Genomic DNA, 20,481 nt, shown 5'->3' with positions numbered 1-20,481 from the left:
TAAACTGAAGGCTGAGCCAAGGGAAATTTAGGGAAGAGGGGAAAAACAAAAGAACTGATGGGCCAACTATTTTTTTAATGGTTGAATGAATGAACCACCTCTACTCTGAATTAACCACTTCACTAAATTTCAATTAGATGACTTGAATGGTGACTGTTGGGAGAAATATCCTTGAAGGAAAGCAATAAAGAGCAGTAATTAGTGACAGGAACTTAACTTTTCCACAACAGCAGACAAAATCCAAGAACTTCGTTCTCTCCTGGTATTCCTCTTGGTTTAATGTGATAAAGACATGGATTTCTTTATTTGGTATTTAATTTTGGTATCTGATTTAGAGTTCTGAAAAAGTTAGGGTTCTGTTGATTGATCATTTATGAATAAACTTCGAATTATGATATGCATGAAAGCTTGTTGGGGCTTTTCTTTCTGTCAGTAGTCAAAATGTGATATGTCTAGGTCTTGCTCTGTTCTGTGGGTATAAATGAAAAGCTTTATCAACATAAACGGATTTAAGCTTAATAGCAAATGTGACTCCAAAACTTCATAGGAAGAGAATTCCCAACTGGTGCCCCCTGATGTAATGTAATTGAAGCTGATGCTGTTGCTCCTGTTTGTGCCACAATACATTTATTTTTATGGCTGCCTTTGCATGCAGACAGGCCCCGAGTGTTGGTGGGCAGTGCAGTGTCGGCTGCAGCCCGTCAGGTCGGTTCAGCAGTGCTGCACAGCGATGCTCTGTGCCTCTGCAGGGGCTCAGCAGGCAGAGCTGGCAGTGCCTGGGGCTGCACATGGGGGTGGCAGTGTGGAGACTCCCCCACACCATCCAGCAAAGCCACTGCTCCTCTGATTCCTAGGGGATGCACAAAGATGCTGGGGAGGGAGGCTGTGTTATTGGGAGTGGACTGGCTTTGCTTTCCTGTGTCTTTCAGGTGAGGTTGGAGCTGGGGCCCCAACAGCTTTTTCCTCTTGCTGTTGTAGGCTGCTGCTCTTGTGCAAGTAATAAAAATCTTAAAAGGTTTTGGCTGCAGATGAGGGCAGTAATGCAAAACAAAGTTTTATCTGTTTCTTTGTGAAGTTTGCATATGAATTTCTGGCAGTATAAGAATGCCTTCTCTTTGACTGGGATCTGCTGCTGTCAAGTGATTGTCCTTCCAAATGGCTTCCTCTTCTTGTATGTGCATTTTCACTGCCTTCCTTTGTGAAACATCCATGCACCTGCCTTCTAACTTGCTTTACAGTGCCTTTGAGAAGGTATCCCTGGAGGATATTGCTTCTTTTCCTTTCTTCACTGAATTTGTGTTCCACTCCTGTTGTGTTCCCTGTATTCTTTAGAGAATGGGATTATCTCATTCTTCCATTTTTAGATAGATGGGGTAAAAGCTTAAACTTTTTCACAAATTCCTTTCTTCCTGCTGTGCTTCAGATACACAAATAATATGTTTGGAACTATGAATCATAAAGAAGTATTTTCTATCATATTTAAGTGGGATTTTAAGTAGCTCTATGACATATGCTCCAGTATCTTCCTTTGTCTTATCAAGGACTTAACCTCCACCTTCACTGTTTATTTTTGGAAAGAGAAGTAAAACAAGGGTGTTTATGTAAAACTGGTGAACATTTTCAATCTCCTTCAGTATTTTAAATAAACTTATTGTCTATTGTTGCTTCAATTCTTTCTCTGTTGTCCTGTCTGTTGCTTTTGGAGACCATTTTGCATCTCAAGATATTTATTATCCATACTGAGAGCAAAGATACAAAGATATCAGGGCAAGACATTTTGTGGATTGGTTTCTCCTGCTCAGTATTTTTTAACAGCATCCCTTAAAATAGAAATGCAAAACTATGTGTCCTACTTTCCCCTCACTAAAATAGATGCCTTTTGTTAATTTTAGATACAGCAGAGCAGGATATGTAATTAATGATATCAAAGAATCCATATGATAGTCAACAGGGTCCTAACATCAAGGACAAAAGAAGTCTGATAACAGCTGTCCCTAATGATTTGGTTTGTAAAATGTTTTCTTTTATTTCAGGAAGTTGGATGCTTTCATCTATGATGCAGCAGTGCTGAATTACAAAGCTGGAAGAGATGAAGGCTGCAAACTTGTCACAATAGGCAGTGGGTACATCTTTGCCACCACTGGCTATGGGATTGCTCTCCAGAAAGGATCACCTTGGAAGAGACAAATTGATCTCGCCCTCCTTCAGTTTGTGGGAGATGGTAGGGAACAAGCTTTTTTCCTGTCTTTTCTTCCTCTATGTAGGTGCAGTTAATTTGGTTTTAGTAGCTCTGATCCTGTTCTCTTGAAGTCTTTAAAATAAAAAAAAGGTAAAACAAAGGAAAATTACTTCTTGTTGCTGAGACAGGAGTTCTCTTCCACTCAATTCTAGCTCACCTCGCTGCCAAGGGCATTGGCATCTATTCTCAGGATGTGTTTTCATATACATCACAAAGTAAAGCTGGTCTAAGTGTTAGAGAGCATTTATACATTTATTTATTTCCTTTATTTTTGTCTCTGAGCAATTCCTTGGTAGATGAGTTATCTTTCAGCCTGACTGTTCTTCTATTTAAAAGTGTTTAGCTCAGTTCTGAACTCATGTGAGTGATCCCTAATCTAGGATGGATTCATTTAAACTTCTGGTAAAAGAATGCCAATGAAATTGAATTAAGGTGACTTCTTTCATTGTACTTCAAACAAATATTTTTCATTCTAACACAAAATAGAAGAACTCTAGGTCCTGGCACTTCTGCCCTGCAGGAGAAAACTTGCTGCACATCTCTGATATATTTGAAAACAACAATGATGACTCAGTCTCCACATAGGGTATGAACTCCTTTTTGATTTTAGAAATCTTCGTGTTTCACCTGTACAGGCAAATAGCAATATGGTAATTAAAAATTTTCAGTAGTATGACTGATTAAATCCTCTATCAGATTAGAATATGGTGTGTACTATATAAACTTTGTTTTTTTATATGGATGTGTGTGTTGACTTTGCATTTCTCTATCAGTGAAAGAGAAGGCTTTATCGAAAGATAAATATGTGTTTAATATCACCATAACAAGCAATTGAAGGTAAGAATGGTGAATTTCAGTGTAACAGTAGAGAGCAGGTCTTAGCATAGTGGTCTCCTGGTCTGTAAACCCCAGGGCATTAATTTTCGTGGGGCAGACAATGAGTGTGTTAGTCTTCCAGCACTCAGATTTTACTCCTTTTATAACACTAAACAACTGATGCATTTGGTCTGATATCTATATGGAAATAATAGTGTCATCATATCCATCTGTTGGATTTAGAGAGGCTCATGGAAGAAACCTCACTTGGGTGAAGGAAAGACTAGATGACTTGCAATGGCTGCTTTCAAACATTCACATATTCTTGAATGTTATTTTCTGTTTGTGTAATACTGTTAAGAATTACACAGTGCTATAATTCTGAGCCATTTTTAAATGAAGAATTTGAATCTGAGTTGAATTATTGGTCCCATACTAAAGAAGAAAAAGCTTCTGTAGCCTGAAGGAGGATCTGAGCTGCATTTCTCAGTGTGGGCTAACCCCTCTAGATGTAGCCAGAGTAACACTTGGGTTTTCATTCCTTTCACTTTGCATTTCCTTCATGCTTACTCCTTCAGCATTTTTGGTACTTCTCATCCAACACAAAAAATTAAATCACAGAGAAGGAAAAGAAATGAAATAGAAGGGAAAGCACTTGAAGCTATTTAAGAAAAAGTCCATCAAAATACTGAAGGTGCTGCATGTTTATGCTTCATCTCAACTCTGAATATCAGGTACAAAACATAGTGAGTAGGAGCAAAGTGTGAAAAGTCTTACACTTTGCTTACTGTTTTGCTTATACTTTCAGCTGTGGACTTCCATAGCATACAAATGCTTATATCTTTAACCCATGTTTAGTTGCTTAAAATAATACAAATGAATTATCTACACAACTCAATATTAAAACTTAGAGAATAGCAGTCGATATAGGGAACACCCAGGTGAATGAAACCTCATTATGAAATGTCTGAGCCCCTGCTCATCTTGCCCAGAAGATAAGCAAACATTTTGAATGCACAAACCGTGGGAATTGTGAATACATTTATGGCATTTTTTCATTACTGTTAGAAGTTATGCTGAACAACTCAGGAATGCTAAAACATTACTTTTCTCTTGTGAAGGATCCCTAAATTTGTTCATAAAATGATGTGGGCTCTAGTAAAGAAAATAGTAGTTGGACATATCTGATGTGTAGAAATTACCATAGGTATGTTTCTTTTAGTCCCTGTTTTATACCTTGTCTCACTTTATTGTCTCTTTATTGACTGTTTTCAGGAAATAAACCTCCAACTACCATTGCATCTCCACCAAACATGGGGGAAAATAAAAAAGAAAAAAATTAACAAAAAAGTCCTAATAATGAAATTTCTTCTACTGAGTTACAGAGTACATTGCAGGTGAACTGGAACTAACCACCAAGAAATTAAATGTAAAGAGTAATTGCCCAGAACTAGTTTGACCTGATTTTGTAATCCATGTCTAACTTCAGTAGCTCGATGGGTAATCTTTTTAGCTGTGAACTTACATAACTCTGTTTTGGTGAGCTAGAAGGGGTGAACCCAGAGTTCAGACCAACATCACTTTGCTGTATCACTAAAAATCTCTTTGAAGCTCTCTAGACTAAAAGCAAGTATGGTTGGGGGGGAAGTTTCATCCTAGGAGAGTACTCCTGGGAAAGCCTCAGTGGAGCCTGAATGAGGTTGTTTAAATAAACAGGCAAACACAAATGGAGGCAGAAATTTTCTTTCACATGTATCACTTCTGTAGAATATATTATCCTCAAAGACTAAGCCTGTAAAACAGCAGAGCCCCAAGTAGTACTGAATTATTCTTCAGTATGTGTAATAGGGCATTCATTAGGGTATGGAATAATTTCAGTGAATGATTGTAAACCTAATGAGTTCCATAACTATAAGAAAAAAACGTTCTAATGAGTTCAACAAACATAATTTCTTTATATGAATAATATGTTAATAAGAGGAAAAACTGTTTTGGATTATGCTATATACTTGTGTAAGATCAAGTAATTTGTGTAAAAGTGTATCTGATTGCACATACAAAAAGCCATGATCTCATCTCTTTTTTACATTTACCCAGTACTGAAATGGCCTTTTGAAATGTATTTTAGAGCTTCCAATTTCCTCTGCACATGTCTTTCTTCTGTAATTTTTCTCATTTGATTTTTTCCTTGCTGCTTCTATATAATTCTTCTATCTTAGCCAGTTCACTTACACATTGAAATGATTTTTTTGTGCAGTGGATAGGAACCTCTTCCCTCTTCCTTGCTGATGTAAAACATCCAACTGAAGAATTAATTACTTGTTCTTGTAGGGGCATCTTTTCATACTTCTCAAAGCACGATGATGTTTCTGCATTAAAGCCAATGACTTTGAACCCTCTTTTTAATCTTGTTGGCCCTCTTTTTAATCTTTAGAGAAAAAATTAACTAAATGCAGAGTGATGTAGGCTTGTGTTAGGGATAACTTCAAGCTCTGACTGGGTGGTTTATCTATATATTTCTACATGAATAGTGTTCCCATCCTGAGGATAGTTCTACTGGGTGGACCAATTACACTGGCAATTACCAATCACACTGTGAGAACAGCTCTGAAGTCTCCATGTAAGGAAGCAGGCTACAAGGTGCCAAATTTGTTACTCTGACAAAGAGGAAAAGAGGCAGAGGAAAGAAAGATGGGAACGAGTTGCTGAGGAGTTTAAAGAATAGCTACCTAATTGTCTCAAAAGTATAATTATACTCAAAAGGTTTCATCCCTTGGTTTGTGCAAGCTCACATACGTAGTCCTGCCCGTGGGAAGCTGAGATGAATAAGCAGTTGTTAGTATAAGATTAATTGCTTTGGAACTCTGAATCTTTTCAGAACAGAAAGAGTTCGGAGTTACCTTTTCTTGCATAAGGGATATGAGTGAAGTGCATTGCTCGTGAATTTCTGGCTTTGTTCATCTTGCTATCTGTGCAGCACATCTCATTATCTGCAAAAGCTTTTAGTTGATGATTAGCATCTGTAGCTTTGTTTAAGACAGTTGATCATTGGGATGATTCTCTAAAGCCCAGTGGTGGTTGTGCTGCTTTTTTTGTCTTGCTATGGTCACAAGATGAAACTTCCATTGTTTTTTAACAGAGAAGTAAAAATATTTCTACTGAGACACAGAATCTCAATCTTCTGTTGAGAAATAGATGCACCCAGGAGTTCAGAAGCAACTAAAATGATACGGCTGCTAAGAAACAGCACCATCATTTTGTTTGGATCTTCCGCCCACAGCCACAGGAATCTGTCAGAACAGAAATGCCGTGTGCTGAGGAATCGCATGATCCGTGCTTTGATTTCTTTTGTGAACCTCTGCAGCAGCAGCTGGGCAGGCTGGTGTCCCCAGCAGCAGTGTGGTACCTGGCAGCTGTCACTGCAGTGGGCACACAGCCCTGCCAGCAGCGGGGTGAGGGCTCAGGCACAGCCCGTGGGGCTCAGCAGCTCCGGACACAGCGCTCGGGAGGGCACCGTGTTCCTCCAGCTCCCAGAGCAGGAACTTTAGGCCAGCTGTCTGCAGGCCCTGGTGTTGCTGATACTCCTCTGGCTTGGGCTGCACGTGCCTTTTAAGGACTGGTACTTTGTCCAAAAATATTCCACAAAATCATTTGGGAGGCGTTGTTTCTGAAACCCACAGCACCGTGTCTTTGGGATTTGGTGTAGAACTGCTGGTGCATAGAAAGTGAGAAAAATTCAGCTTTCTCTTTCTCTTTCTTTCTGTTTCTTTCAGTCTTTCTCCCATCTCTCTTTTTTCTTTCTTTCTTTCTTTTTTTTTTTTTTTAAATTGTGACAAGATGAGATTATTGAACTACAAATGACAAAGTTCTTTCAGAATTAAGAGAGTAAGAGGGGATTTGAGTGTGAATGGGATGGAGAGCAAGACAGCAAGGAGCCTTTAGCTATGAGAGATGCAGCAGAATAGAGGGATAAAACACTCATGGAAGCAGAAATGGTTGGAAACAAGGAACAATAAAAGCTGGGTAAGGGGAACAATTTTGGGGGGAGTGGAGAATACCAGCCAGCTGGCCAGGTTATGCATCTACTCGTCAGAGGCATTTCTAATGTATTGCACTACCTGCAGATTAAGAGCTCAGTTCAAAAGACAGTGTGGGAAGAGATCTCCAGGAAGAGGGCAGATGGTGTAGCTGTATTAAGCCCTTAACCCTTGAAGCTGAAAACTTTAAAGCAATTAGAGTCTCAGAGACATAAAGGAGAAAACTGGTTCTGGTCTGAGTTTCCACAGGGTCTGTTATCCCTTCCTAATAACTTTCAGTTCTGGTTAATCTTCATGTGCTTTTAGGGCAGCTTAGTACACTAAGAATTGTTTTCCTGGGTGGATAATTGCTTCCCAGTCCTTATGGGTAATAGGTAACTGTGGAAATGAGATTTGCCCCTTACATCTGGAAGGGGAAAGCTCTTTGCTATTTTTTTCATATTTTAGCATAAGCCTTCCAAATCACTGTCTAGATTATAAGGAAGTGTAGCAGTGTGACTCACACGGGCTGTTAAAGCCCAAGAAGGAAATACGTATGTGATTATAAGGACATATTTTCAGTGTGTGCTGCTCAGGCAGAATACACCCACAATCACAGTGATTTTCTGTTTATATATTTAGTGTCCTCCTTAAGCAGTGGGTGGAACAAATGTGACTGAAGAGTGTGAGTGTATAAGTGGAGGGCGTTTGTGTAGCTGAACAAGAGTTAGAGGGATTGTAATATTGAAAGTCGTGCTTAGCAGTTCTGTTAATTCATCCTTAACTAATGGGGACATGCAGAGTGAAGTCATTAGCTCACAGTAAGTTTATTGCTGTCAGTCATCTGTGTTCCTCTTGCTATTTTTACAGGGGGAAATAACTCAAAAAATAAGAGAGATTGTTTTGGGGGATCCAAGCTGAATTTGAAAAGTTGCTGTGGTTTTATATAATCTCTCCTCTGAAACATTCTGTACGGATCATAAACTGGGTCAAATTGGAATTGATGAATTTATTGAACCAAATGCACATCAACCCATTTGGATGCCACATTTCAGGGGCAAACACCCTTTTATTTTAGAGTCCCCAAGTAATGGGGTGCTGTCCTCCTCCCCTGTCACTTAGGGGGAGTTCTACCAGAGTAAACGCAGAACAGGTTGTCCCTAAACTTGAAAACTACCTTTTGTCCAGCCTGAATAAGCAGGTGATTCTGTTAGTGCCGCCAGGCTCTTTTGCAGATGATGCCCTACATCTGACCAGTGTGAGTGTATATATTTAACCCTCCTGCTCATCATCTCTACTCGGTGCATGTAGTTTGCTGTGCTGCCTGCTCAGGCTGAACCTCAGGGTAGCGCTTTGCACGAGAGCCGCCGCCCCTGACACTGTCACAGCAGCCTTTGGCACCTTCTGCCGTGACACATGCACTGAGATCTCCTGCTGGTGACCTGCTCCTGGCCCGTGCCTTATGCAAGTCCCAGGGAAGTGCTGACACCAGAGCTCTGCTGTACTTACCCAGCAAAGCAATGAGGCTGCTGGGCTGCAGCTCTGCTTTCCCCACTGGGACAGGCCATCCTTTCCTGCTTCGGCCCAGGCACTCTCCTGCAGGGTGTGCACAGAGCAGGGATGGCTGCAGTGCACGGCACAACGCAATATACAGGAGAATTCATCTTTCCAGACAGCTCTCACTGATGCAAAGCAATGTTTTTTGGAGTCAGGGGTGGGTGACTGCCTGTGCAGCTTCAGAGCTGCTGAAGGGCCTGGCAGTTCGGTGCAGCTGTACCTGGCTCTGGGTTCCAGTGCTCAGGTGGTTGCAGGTGCCTGTGTGCCACAGAAACAAAAGGAATCTGAGGAGATCAGTAACACCCTGAAAGCTTCCCAGAGACCTGACACATCCCAAGAGCCAGTGACACAGGCTGCAAAAGGGCAGCATGTGTGGCAGCACCAGGGAGAGGTGGCACAGCCTGCAGAGCCTGCTAAGGGCCCTGATGAGGAAAAGCATGTGATTCTACCCTTTAGACTGTATCGTTTCTGTGTCTAGATAATGAAATTTTTATTGTGACAAAATTGTTCAGGGGACACAGTGGGCAGTTTATCAGTGCTTCCCAGGATGATAACGTGTGAAATAGGCCAGAGGAGTTTATGTAGAAAGAAAGGCCCTTGTGGTTTTCTTCAGGCCAGAAGGCCAACTGGCACATTTCTGTGCAAATAGCAGCCAGGGCAGAGAGCTCCAAAGCCACAGAAACAAACCCAGGAGGAGCACAAAGGGATCTTTTGCACTGTTTGCACTGTAACCTAAACCCATTGTAAATAGTGCTGGATTACCAGTGAGAGAACTGGAATGTTGCAATTTATTGGAGCGTGTTTTGAATGAATGCTGCAGACACTCAACATTGCTTGAAATATGGATTTTTAAAGCTCTTGCTTATGCCCATTCTTACACTATAAATGAAGCAGATCTTTTATGATACAGTGCTATAGAACTTTTAAATATCTTTAGTGTAGGAATCATGTAGTCATTTGTGAGTTTTTCAGGTTAAATAGATTGTGGATGTGTTAAACAGAAAATAAATGCTGTAATTTTTTTTCGTCAGATACGCTGCTACTCTTCACTTTCTGGTCTTGTGCTAGTGTCATGATGTACTCTGCTGAGATCTGCAGCTGTTCATTTATACCTTAATCTGGTCCACACATGAATGAAGATAGGAGATGATTGTGGCATTACTTTCCTTTAGCAAGTGCCTGAAGTGAAAACAAAAACCCTTAAAATAAGTCTGATTAATATTTATGAGTAACTTTAGACCCCCCTATTAGATGCAGGCTTGAACTCCATTAACACTCAGTTCAGTGAGGCCTGGCATTTATGGATATTGAGGTTGCTGACTTAGATTTCCAAGGTCTGTTTTATGAAATATTTGGAGCTCCCTCTCACTAATGAGTGTTATGCACACACAGGGATGGCTGAACTCTCCAGTGCCTGGTAATCACAAATTGTTGGCCTTTCAATTCCAAAGTATAATATATTGCTGTAGGTGTCATCACCCTACACATTCGGCTCACAAGTCAGGCCACCCTAAAAGGTTTGAAAGACAACATTCCTCCAAATGGATTTTGTTCTTTTAAATGAATTTATTTTCTGAACCAAATTATAACAAGCTTCAAAGTTCAATGTTTTGAATTCAAACTCCAGGCCAAATTTGGAAGTGACAGATTTTAATAAGGAATGAATTGACAGATAAAAATGTTTCTCATGCCTCAGGATTTTGTAATAAAAATGTTATGGCTTCTGTGAATATCTGGTTTAAAGTGTAATGGGCAGGAAAAGCAGTAAGAAGATTGGGCATTTTTGCCAGTTTTATAGGGTCAGCTTTGCTGAAGTGTTACTACAGTTAAATTATTACCAGTTTTGTCTGTGTTTCTCTGTGTACACACACAGACACACACACACACACATGTAAATATATATGCACATGTATAAAAATATGTACTGGAAATGGCAACTGCTTTATATGGAAAGACCAGAATTATCAGCCTAATATGTCCATTCCCAGATAGCATCATTTCATAGATATGACAGTCCAATGATTCACAGTGCTTTGCTATCTATAAAAATGTGGATTCCTTTTGCACATTAACAGTGATTGCTGTCATTGTCAGATATTATGGGAGGGATATTGCAATAGCAGGATCTGCAAGGCTCTGGGATGCTTTGTTCTTTACTTGCCAGGGCACTGTCATTTATCTTGACTGAAAACAAGCTTGGTTCATTTCTGTCAGGATGTTTTTGGAAAGGTTGCTGGATTATCAATAGTTACTTTAGATGTACATGCCAAAGGGAAAGGAACACAGAGGAAACAGTAATAAAAAAGAGGTTTAAATTCCTTTGTGAATTTTGTTATGAATAGTGAAAGGGCACAGCAGTCAAATGAAATTGATGTCTGACAATCATGGGAGATGTGAATTTTCCTGTGGGAAGTAATGAGATCTGATTGGCAGAGCTTCAGCTACTAATGCACAGACCAGAAATATTGCTCTCTCTTTGGACTTGGGTTCTTTTCTCTTCTCTAGCCTCTGTGAGTTTTATTCATAGACCTTGGGGAGGACTTGAAAGGGAGACGAGGGAAACAGTCCATTGAGGTTTAGCAGAACAAAAGAAATCCAAATGTTCTAAGATATGGAAATGCAATAATGAACCCCAATTATCTATGTGTGCAATATCTATACTGTTACAATTAATAATTTATTGTCCAATGTCCTGGATTAGAAGATTTTAAAAGATTCATTAGGATTGACTTTCTTCTTTGGGATGCTCTTAGGTATTTTGAAGATTGAGCGCTGTAATTTGGGAGAAGACACATTGCCTTTTGCAGATGTAGAGGTTCAATTCGTGCTTCAAGCACAAAATTAAACTTGGAATTAGCTAGAGACCGAATAATCCCTCTTACACATTTGTGAAATGCCTTTGCTAAAGTGCATCAGAACTTGTCCTTTCTACTTCAGTTTTTCATTCGCATTCTCTGAGAAGCAATTTCTCCATCACAGTCTTGTGTTCCATTTCCAATTGGAACTCACATCCAAATTATCTGTGGGCTGCAGCTTTCCTGGTGCCCTGGCACTCTCTCCTGCAAAATGCTTTAGCACAGCAGGTCATTGATCTTCTAGTCTAGCTTGAAGGTAGCTGAAATGTCAATATAGCTTCTAGCCATTTTTTTCTGTTCTTTTTTCCAGTGATGTATGAATTATAATACTGAGAATGTGTTCCCTAATCACTGGCTAAGGATTAGGGATTTGTACCATGGAAATTCTTCCCCCATATTGAAGCCATATCTTAAATTGGAAAACACACCAAGACAGCTAATACTGTCCTATTTGGCCCTCTACACTGCCTGCTGTATTTTCTGGAAACAATAAGTTTATGACATTAAAAATGCTAATTACTCAGCTGACTATATCCCAAGAGAGTAAAAAGGCCTGTATGCCCATGCAGTGCTTCACTAAGAACAACATTAATGTTTGAAAATTAGTAAATCAAACAAAATTTAAAAAAAAAAAAAAATTTGGCAGGAACACTTGGAGTTTCTTGCCCGCCTCTGTCCATGCTGGCAGCAGCAACCACTGCTAGGTGACAGTGTCCTTCATCTGAGGCCAAATCTCATCAGTGAAATATGGATTCAAAGTTAAGAATACACAAGAGATGGAGGGAGCAGATTTGCTTCGTTAGCTTTAAGTAAATGAAGTGTTTTAATGGCAGTAAGGATGTGGCACAGCCAGAACCAGACATGCTCCGTTTCAGGCACGTGGTGAGGCTGTTTGTGTTTCTCTTGCTGCCCAGGAAACTGGAGTGGCAGCAGCAAAAGGGAAGAGATACTGAGCAGAGACCAGATGTGTCAGGAGAGCTTCAGCCACAACAGTGCAGCTTATTTGGAAAGAAGTTTACCATGGATCAGATGGGAAAGAACAAATTTCTCTTGGCACTTCTAAAAGAATTGCAAGGATTTGTGAAATTTGTCTAGTGATGTTAAAGGGAAGGGCCAAAGGGAGGGGTCAGAGTGGATCAGGGAGGTACAAGTATAGGGCAGTGGAGAGGAGGGGGCATGAAAGGGTCTGCTTGAGTGTCAGGGTGCTTCTCTGCTGAGTTCTCTCTCTGATCACTAAAGCCTGTCCCTGCTGTTTACTAGCTCATTCTACTCTCTATAGCAAGTGCTAATACTTATAGCAACCAGAAGAAAGTTCTATCTAAACCGCAGATCCTCCTTTCTAGAGCATCCAGCTTCCCACGTAATTTATGAAATCTGAGGACATCTGAAACTAGGGTGCTGTGAGTTGATATCCGCTATATTTGCAACTCCTGGCTACATAAGTCTGCAGCACTCCACAAATGAAGCATTAAATGGTGTTGTATTTTTAAACTTGCAAAGACTTTTGAATACTGTGAGCAGTGATTTTTGCATTTTAACTGGTTTGACTCCTTGCTCTCCCTAGGGGAAATGGAAGAGTTAGAAACCCTGTGGCTGACTGGTATTTGTCACAATGAGAAGAATGAAGTCATGAGCAGCCAGCTGGACATCGACAACATGGCAGGAGTGTTTTATATGCTAGCAGCAGCCATGGCACTCAGCTTAATAACCTTTGTCTGGGAGCACTTATTTTACTGGAAACTTAGATTCTGCTTCACTGGAGTCTGCTCGGATAGACCAGGATTGCTGTTCTCAATCAGCAGGGTCAGTACTACTTTCATTTTTCCCCTTTAAACAATGGAAAGAATAAACACTGCCTCCCCAAAACATTATCCTTCCTTTTATTCCCACCTGGAAATTTGAAATGTGTGTTAGAGCAGCAGTGTGGTGCTCTGGAGTACTCAGTGAGCTTAGGATGTACTTGCACTCCTTGGGAAGTCTTAATCCATTGGACTGCTTAGGGTATGCATAGGGTATATGCCAGGATAATCAGTAACCAAATGCTGAAAACAAATACAGTAAGGGGAAATTTCAATGAAGAAATGGCAGGTGCAGGAAATGTATTAATTTCCACATTAAAAATAAAATAAAAAAATTACTAATTTGATAAGAGACTAGCTCTGAGCTTTGGGCATTTCTTAATCAAGAGAATTTTAAGTTACAAAAGTACAGTGGAATGTTTTTGTAAGTTTTTCTTGATAGCAAACTTGAATAAACTGAGAAAAGGTCAAACACAGGTATCATTTGTGTCTGGTTTGACACTCAAGCAATTTTAATGATAACTTTACCAGTGCCATAGGGGATTTATATATGCAAGAAACAGATACTTGTAAAAAAAATGGAAATGTGGTTTTATTCTTATGCTTTTAACAAATTGTTTGTTTTCTTGACATAATTTTAAGACAGCTAGAACTTTCATTAAATAATTGATTTTTCTGGATTTTCTGTATAGCTGAGGAGAACTGAAAATGATACTAAAATGGCTAATTGCTTGTAAGTGTGCTGCAATTACCCTGTTGAGTAGATTGGACCATTTTTGAACTGCATTAATAATAGTCTGCTCTACCCTGTTGGGGATTGTCTAGAAACCATATGCACCCTAACCTCCACAATTTATATTTGAACCTTATATTTCTGGCCTTTTTTATATTAAATTCTCCTAAAAAATGCAGGGGAAAAGAAGTACTTACGTCAAAGGTAAATGTCTGAGAATTGCTAGATTGGAAATGTCAATTGGGCTCACAGGAGTGACCGAAGAGATTGAAGTGAGAAAATGGGCTTCAGCCTTTTGCTCAAATTAACTCAGGTTCAGCTTTAGAAAGAGCTGGGTTTTTTTCATATATACTGAGATAGGGATCAGAAAAGCTAAAATATGATGACTAGAAGCCTATTTTTTTCAGTAGAAGTGAAGGGTACCTTAATCTCCAGTAAAATAGTCCCACTACAGGCTTGTTTAGAGGGGAAACTTAATCACTAATTTAAAATAAGAGAGTATCTATTACTGGAGGTTAGTTTCATTTTGTGACAAGATTAGGGAACCCTTTGGGGTACCTTCTAATTTTGTGTTTTTGGAATAAGCTGGGGAGGCCAAGACAGACCACTGGTTCATGAAATACTGGTAATTTTTCTCCTTCGTGGTACTAACAGATATAGCAGAAAGTATCCCTCCATTTCAATGCAAGGAAATGATAAAAAGTTAGAGACGTACTTTTAATCTTCCCAGTAATTAGATAAGAAATGTTTAATTTTTCTTTATTGCTAATTAAAACTAAAATGGAAGATTTAAAAAGTTATATCTAGTGATATAATTTGGTTTCTTTACTCATATTGCAGGGTATTTACAGTTGCATTCATGGAGTACACATTGAAGAGAAAAAGAAGTCTCCTGACTTTTCTTTGACCAATTCACAAACCAACATGTTAAAACTGCTGCGAACAGCCAAAAACATGACCAATATCAATCCTTCAAGAATTGACTCACCCAAAAGAACAACTGATTTTATTCAGAGGGGTTCTTTGATTATGGACATGGTCATGGATAAGGGAAACTTGATATTTTCTGATAACAGATCCTTTCAGACAAAGGACAACTTTTTTGGTGACAACATAAGTGAACTGCAGACACTTCCTGGCAATCGACATAAGGACAATCTGAACAACTATGTTTTCCAAGGGCAGCATCCTCTTACACTGAATGAGTCCAATCCAAATACAGTAGAAGTTGCAGTAACAACAGAAGCAAAAGTGAACTCCAGACCTAGGCAGCTTTGGAGGAAATCTGTTGAATCTTTACGCCAAGATTCTGTACGTCAGGGCCAAGGTTCCCAGAGAGAAAATGGGTCAGAGGAAAACAGGCAGCTTTCACTGAAAAGCCAAAGATACCTTCCTGAAGAGATTGTCCATTCAGATGTATCAGAGACATCAAGCAGAGCTACTTGCCACATGGAAGCTGAAAACAACAACAAGCACCACAAAACCAAGGACAATTTTAAAAAAAGGACAGTAGCATCAAAATTCCCAAAAGACTGTAGTGAAGTGGAACTGACATATCTGAAAACCAAACAGGGGTCTCCACGGGATAAAATCTACACAATTGATGGTGACAAGGAGCCAGGATTCCGCTTGGACACACCTCAGTACATTGAAAACATTGTCCTCCCAGAACCTGTAGAGCTTCCTGATGTTTACCAAGATCACAACGACAACTACAGGAAAGCTGAACACTCTAACAGGACTCCGTCACATAATGAAGACAGTCTTCCAAATAATGACCAGTTTAAACTTTATGGAAAGCACTACACTCTGAAAGAAAAAAATACTACCCTAGGTGACATGAACGATAGGTACAGACAGAATTCCACCCACTGCAGGAGCTGTCTCTCCAACATGCCCACGTACGCGGGGCACTACTCGACCAGATCTCCCTATAAATGCGATGCATGCCTGCGGATGGGGAACCTCTATGATATTGAGGAAGATCAGATGCTGCAGGATACAACGAACTTATCACTTCCTGAAGAAATATATGAGCGTACTTGGTCACAAAGTAGTGCTCTGCAATATCATAAAAAGAATAAACTGAGGATTAGCAGGCAACACTCTTTTGATAATATCGCTGATAAGTCCAGGGAAATTGATATTGGAAGACCTTCTCGTAGTATAAGCTTGAAAGAAAGAGAGAAATTTCTTCAAAGTAGTCCATATGCAAGCATGTTTAGTGTTCCCTCAAGCAAACTGTTGAGCAACAAGGCCTCACTTGTAACTCATGCTCTGGAGGACAGTAAGCGGAGCAAGTCCCTGTATGCTGTTCACTCGGATGATAACCCCTTCCTGCACTCCTATCGTGATGACCAGCATTTATCTCTTAGGCGAAGTCCAGCTGATCTTTATAAACATTCATTGCCAACAAGAGGAAGAAATGATAATTATTTCAGGTCATCCATACAGTCTACAGCATCATACTCTTCCAGGGATGGTCGGATCCATAATGACATGTACATTTCAGAGCATGTTTTGCCTTACGTTGCAAATAGGAATAGCTTGTACTCAACTCCAAGGGTTTTAAATTCCTGTAGCAATACACGTGTGTATAAGAAAAGGCCTAGCATTGAATCAGATGTTTAAATTTTCCATGAACACTTTATCTATAGGGAAAGAATAGTTGCCACCATCTTAGAGGGAGAATTTTTCCTTTAACAGTATCCTGCTCTGGTAAATGATACGTAAACATCTCCCTTTCCCAATGTACTTCTGTACATGAATAGGTAAACTGGTATGCTCTGAACTATCCTTTTAAAATATGTCTTGTTGAAAAGGATAAAAAATAGCCATTTATGTATGCTTTATATATAAATGGCAAGTTGTACTGAAATAGCCCCAATATATGTTGGCAACTATGCTGCTTTGTACCTAATTATTTTACTATTTCGGTTATTCTAATTTATGTTGCTAAGTATCATTCAATGTACTTTTGTCCTTAGAAATGTTTAATGATTTTCTAGTATTGGATAAGCAATATGGTATGCATGTAGTATGACACAGAGAAGAAATAAGGATGCATTTGCACAGATTAAAAAGTAAGACTCTAAAAGAGAACAGAAATCTAAGACTTCCAGAAGTATATTTTAACTTCATAATAATTTTCAAAGCCAAATAATAATTAAAGAAAACCCCAAACCCCAGGACCTTAATAAATAAAATACAGTGTGTTAGCACAAAATTAGTATGTTCCTTCTAGACTGACAGACAGTAGATGGGAAGGCAGTAACCCCAAACATGTGAACTGCTGTGTACCAAAAGGGAGCCCCATGGATATTGGTTAATGTTCATGTACAAATGCTTTTCTTATATTGCACATGCACTTACCATTACCAAGTAAGTTCATTGAAAAGTTTTCAGTAATCTTGTCAGAAATTTCACAGCTGCCTAATCCAGAGTATATATTTTTAGATATCACTATATGGCACTTACTATGGAGCTGTGGACTTTATTAGTAACCTTGAGGCCTAACGTGTATGTAAGTTTGCATTTGCCCCTTACTGATGATTACTCAGGGCTGTATAGTATTTCTTTTATTCTTTCACTTCCCAAACCAAATCCCAACCCACTGTAGTTCTTTGTTCATAGTGTATTAGTGACAACTAATTAATTGTATATTAATAGTATTAAAGCTGTTAATACAGTATCAAACACCGACAGCCATAAGTTCAGTGTGATCAGTGAGGAGCGTGGTACCATTTATTTGCATACACAGAGAAGGATTAACACCTTTGGAAGGACTTCTTCCTTCCACAATATTGTGCATATTTGTTGAACATCAGACCATTTTTCTAACCTCTCCAATCAAGTCTGTTATATAAAGTGAATATATGCACACGTAACTAAAACAGTATCTTTATTATCACTTTCTGATACACAAAGATATTCAAATAACAGGGATGCATTGTTATATGACTTTTCCTTCTGTAGATGTCAATCAGATTATTTCACACATAACATGTCTGCTACGCACCCCTCCTTACCCTCACTGGAAATAAAAAACCCCACTAGATTTTAACCATAAGGGAGCGTGAGAGGGAAGAGAGGAAGCCTTTCAGGAGAAGAGTGTACAGCTGTAAATTTAATTTCAACTAAAGAAGTAAATATAATTGCTAATATGTTTAACTACTGAAAGTGTTCCAGAGGTGGTGCTCTCCCATTTTCCTGCTACTTTGAGAATTGCTTTAGGATTTTTGTGTAGAGGAAATTTAGATTATTCAAGCATTATTCCCTCCATTTCACTGAAGAACAGTGAGCAGGGAAACCATTACCACTGTGAATTGGAAAATGTGAATATAATCCTAACTTTTCTCTAAACTGAAACTCTTTTCAGCAGAATTGTGCCTGTCAGCTGTAATTGAAGCATCTGCATGCCAGAGGTGCAGTATGCAGGGTGTTTAATTTAGAACAGCATACTGCAGAGCAGAGTTGCAAACAGAAAATAATATAAATGATGTGTAGGGATAGTCAAAATAAAGCTTCCTGAATTTTGTTTACAGCTTTTTTTTTTTATTATTATTAAACAGATTTAAACTGACTTTGACTATCGAAGTCCAGAATGAGTTCTTGTTATTTTCAAATGTATGTGTACCTTCACCATGATGGTGAGGGATGATATTTTGTAAGGAATGAAATGTAACGAGATTTGGGCTTCCAAGTGTCTTTCCAGCTTCCAGAAATTTCAGTATAATTTTATTATAAGTATGATCAGAAAGCATATCTATGGGTATCTCTATACAGTTCAGGTAAAAATATGTTTTGGGTATTCTTTATTCAACATTTGGTCATAATTATTGACCCTGATTCACATGGGATGCTTTCTGGTTCCTCACTGGAGGGAGTTTTTATAAACAGAAGTTCCTTACCTGCCCTTAGAGAGACTCAGATTTCTTAGGAAGGGCTGTGTGAGCTAAGCAGGGTTAGGATGTCTGTGGGATTAACACTGCTTGTCATGAGCCCAAACCTTTTCCCAAAGACACAAGTATGCTTTGCTCTTAAGTCTACAGGAAGGCAAATGCACTGAAGGCATAATGTTGTAATGACTATAATAAAAATATTTCAGGAAAATTTTAATATCCAATCCAAATCATAGTATATTAACTAAAATCCAAAGTGTTTTGAACTATCTGGTGTGTTTCAGCAGATATGATTTTTGCTGATGTCATGCCAAATCCTGCCATGGAAGTTGCTGAGCATTTTACCAAGTAAATCATAAAACTCAGTGGTGGCTCTTGTCTTTCACATCATCATAAAGCTCTCAAGTATTTGTTGATCGCTCCAAGTCTTTTGTATCATCATCTCTATCTAACCAGACACACATTATTCAATATTTATACAAGTACTGTATGTGAAGCTGTGGGAGAGAAGAATTCCCATTTACATTTTCTCTCTTGAGATTCAGTTGTAAACATCCTCAACCCAGGTGGATTTATCTTTCTGTGAAATGTACAAGCAAATTAGCTACAAGAAAATATATTGCAGTGTTTGCTTTTTCTGATTTGAGCAGATTTCTGGTGACTGAAGAGATTTATTATTATTATCTGCAATATGCAATACAACCACCTGCCCTAAACCAAAATAGAGAGACTGAGGGAAGATTTGATAATGTTGCACAGCAGTTGTTCACATGGAAATATAAGATGCTGCCTTAAAGAGGGAAGAAACCCCACCAGATACTGAAAGCAGAGGGAGAAAGAGTCTGCATGCATTTGTTGTTTTGATCTTGGCATAAATCCGAGTCTATAAAGGGGGAAGGAGAGCTGAGGCAGGGCTGTGGGCAGTTGCCTGTGTGGTTGCAGATGTGCTCGTGTAAAGAAGAAGCAGCTGAGAAGTTGAAGAAAAATCTTCAACAGAGCCACAAGCCACAGCTTGTGAGGCTCAGCCGTAGAGCGCGTGGAGTTCTAAATTTTGCCTGAGCTTTGTTGATATATTTGCACTGACTGTCAATTAAACTGAGATCAAGACTTTCTGTATTTCCCTCTCTCTCACTCTAGCTGCTGCTATACTTGAAGAGGAGAAAAGAATCTTCCTGCATAAGTGGCCATCCTTTCTGTACCTTTCTGGATGGTGCTGGTGACTTGTTACATTTTCCTGATTACAGCTCTAGCAGTTTGTTGGTCATTCCTATCACCAAGATTTCCTGTGACTCCAGCTGGAACTGAATCAGGCTGTAAATGATATGGGTCCTTCTTGGTAGCATGTCCTGTAGTGTTACACTGCTCCTGGACGACACCTTTTATGGAGGCAGGATATTGAATTGCTGAGGAATGCAGTAGGTACATGGAGGTAAAAACAGCTACATAGACATACCTGCCTCTTGCTTTTTTTCTCTTTTAAAGATATTGTAGAATTTCTTCATGTTTTTGTCTTTCCCTTTTCACTGCAGTAAATTTTCCTTTTTTTCTCTCAAATAGATTTTGTG

At 39.2% G+C, this 20,481-nt stretch overlaps 1 protein-coding gene and 1 long non-coding RNA gene across 5 annotated transcripts in view; one reads left to right on the top strand and one right to left on the bottom strand.

Moving 5' to 3' along the window:
- Positions 1–20,154, top strand: part of GRIN2A (glutamate ionotropic receptor NMDA type subunit 2A) — a 156,201-nt gene extending 136,047 nt beyond the window's left edge. For 2 of the 4 annotated variants that reach the window (XM_086853966.1, XM_086853969.1), the window contains 3 exons: positions 2,034–2,221; positions 13,048–13,286; positions 14,856–18,603. In XM_086853966.1, the coding sequence (XP_086710092.1) occupies positions 2,034–2,221; positions 13,048–13,286; positions 14,856–16,646 (2,218 nt within the window). In that variant the 3' untranslated portion in view covers positions 16,647–18,603. Of the gene's footprint in view, positions 1–2,033; positions 2,222–13,047; positions 13,287–14,855; positions 18,604–20,053 lie in introns of those variants that run through there. The other 2 variants (XM_086853968.1, XM_086853967.1) reach the window with 2 other exon arrangements.
- LOC147650033 (uncharacterized) lies at positions 298–9,069 on the bottom strand. The gene is made up of 2 exons (XR_015277236.1): positions 8,581–9,069; positions 298–2,866 (listed from the first exon to the last, which is right to left on the bottom strand). It is a non-coding gene; the product is annotated as an uncharacterized LOC147650033 (long non-coding RNA).
- Positions 20,155–20,481: the final 327 nt, after the last annotated feature.

This window comes from Cyanistes caeruleus, chromosome 17, assembly GCF_971803275.1.
Source record: "Cyanistes caeruleus chromosome 17, bCyaCae1.hap1.1, whole genome shotgun sequence".
In the NCBI taxonomy this organism is placed as follows: Eukaryota; Metazoa; Chordata; class Aves; order Passeriformes; family Paridae; genus Cyanistes; species Cyanistes caeruleus.
This window is presented reverse-complemented; position numbering and strand designations above follow the sequence as displayed.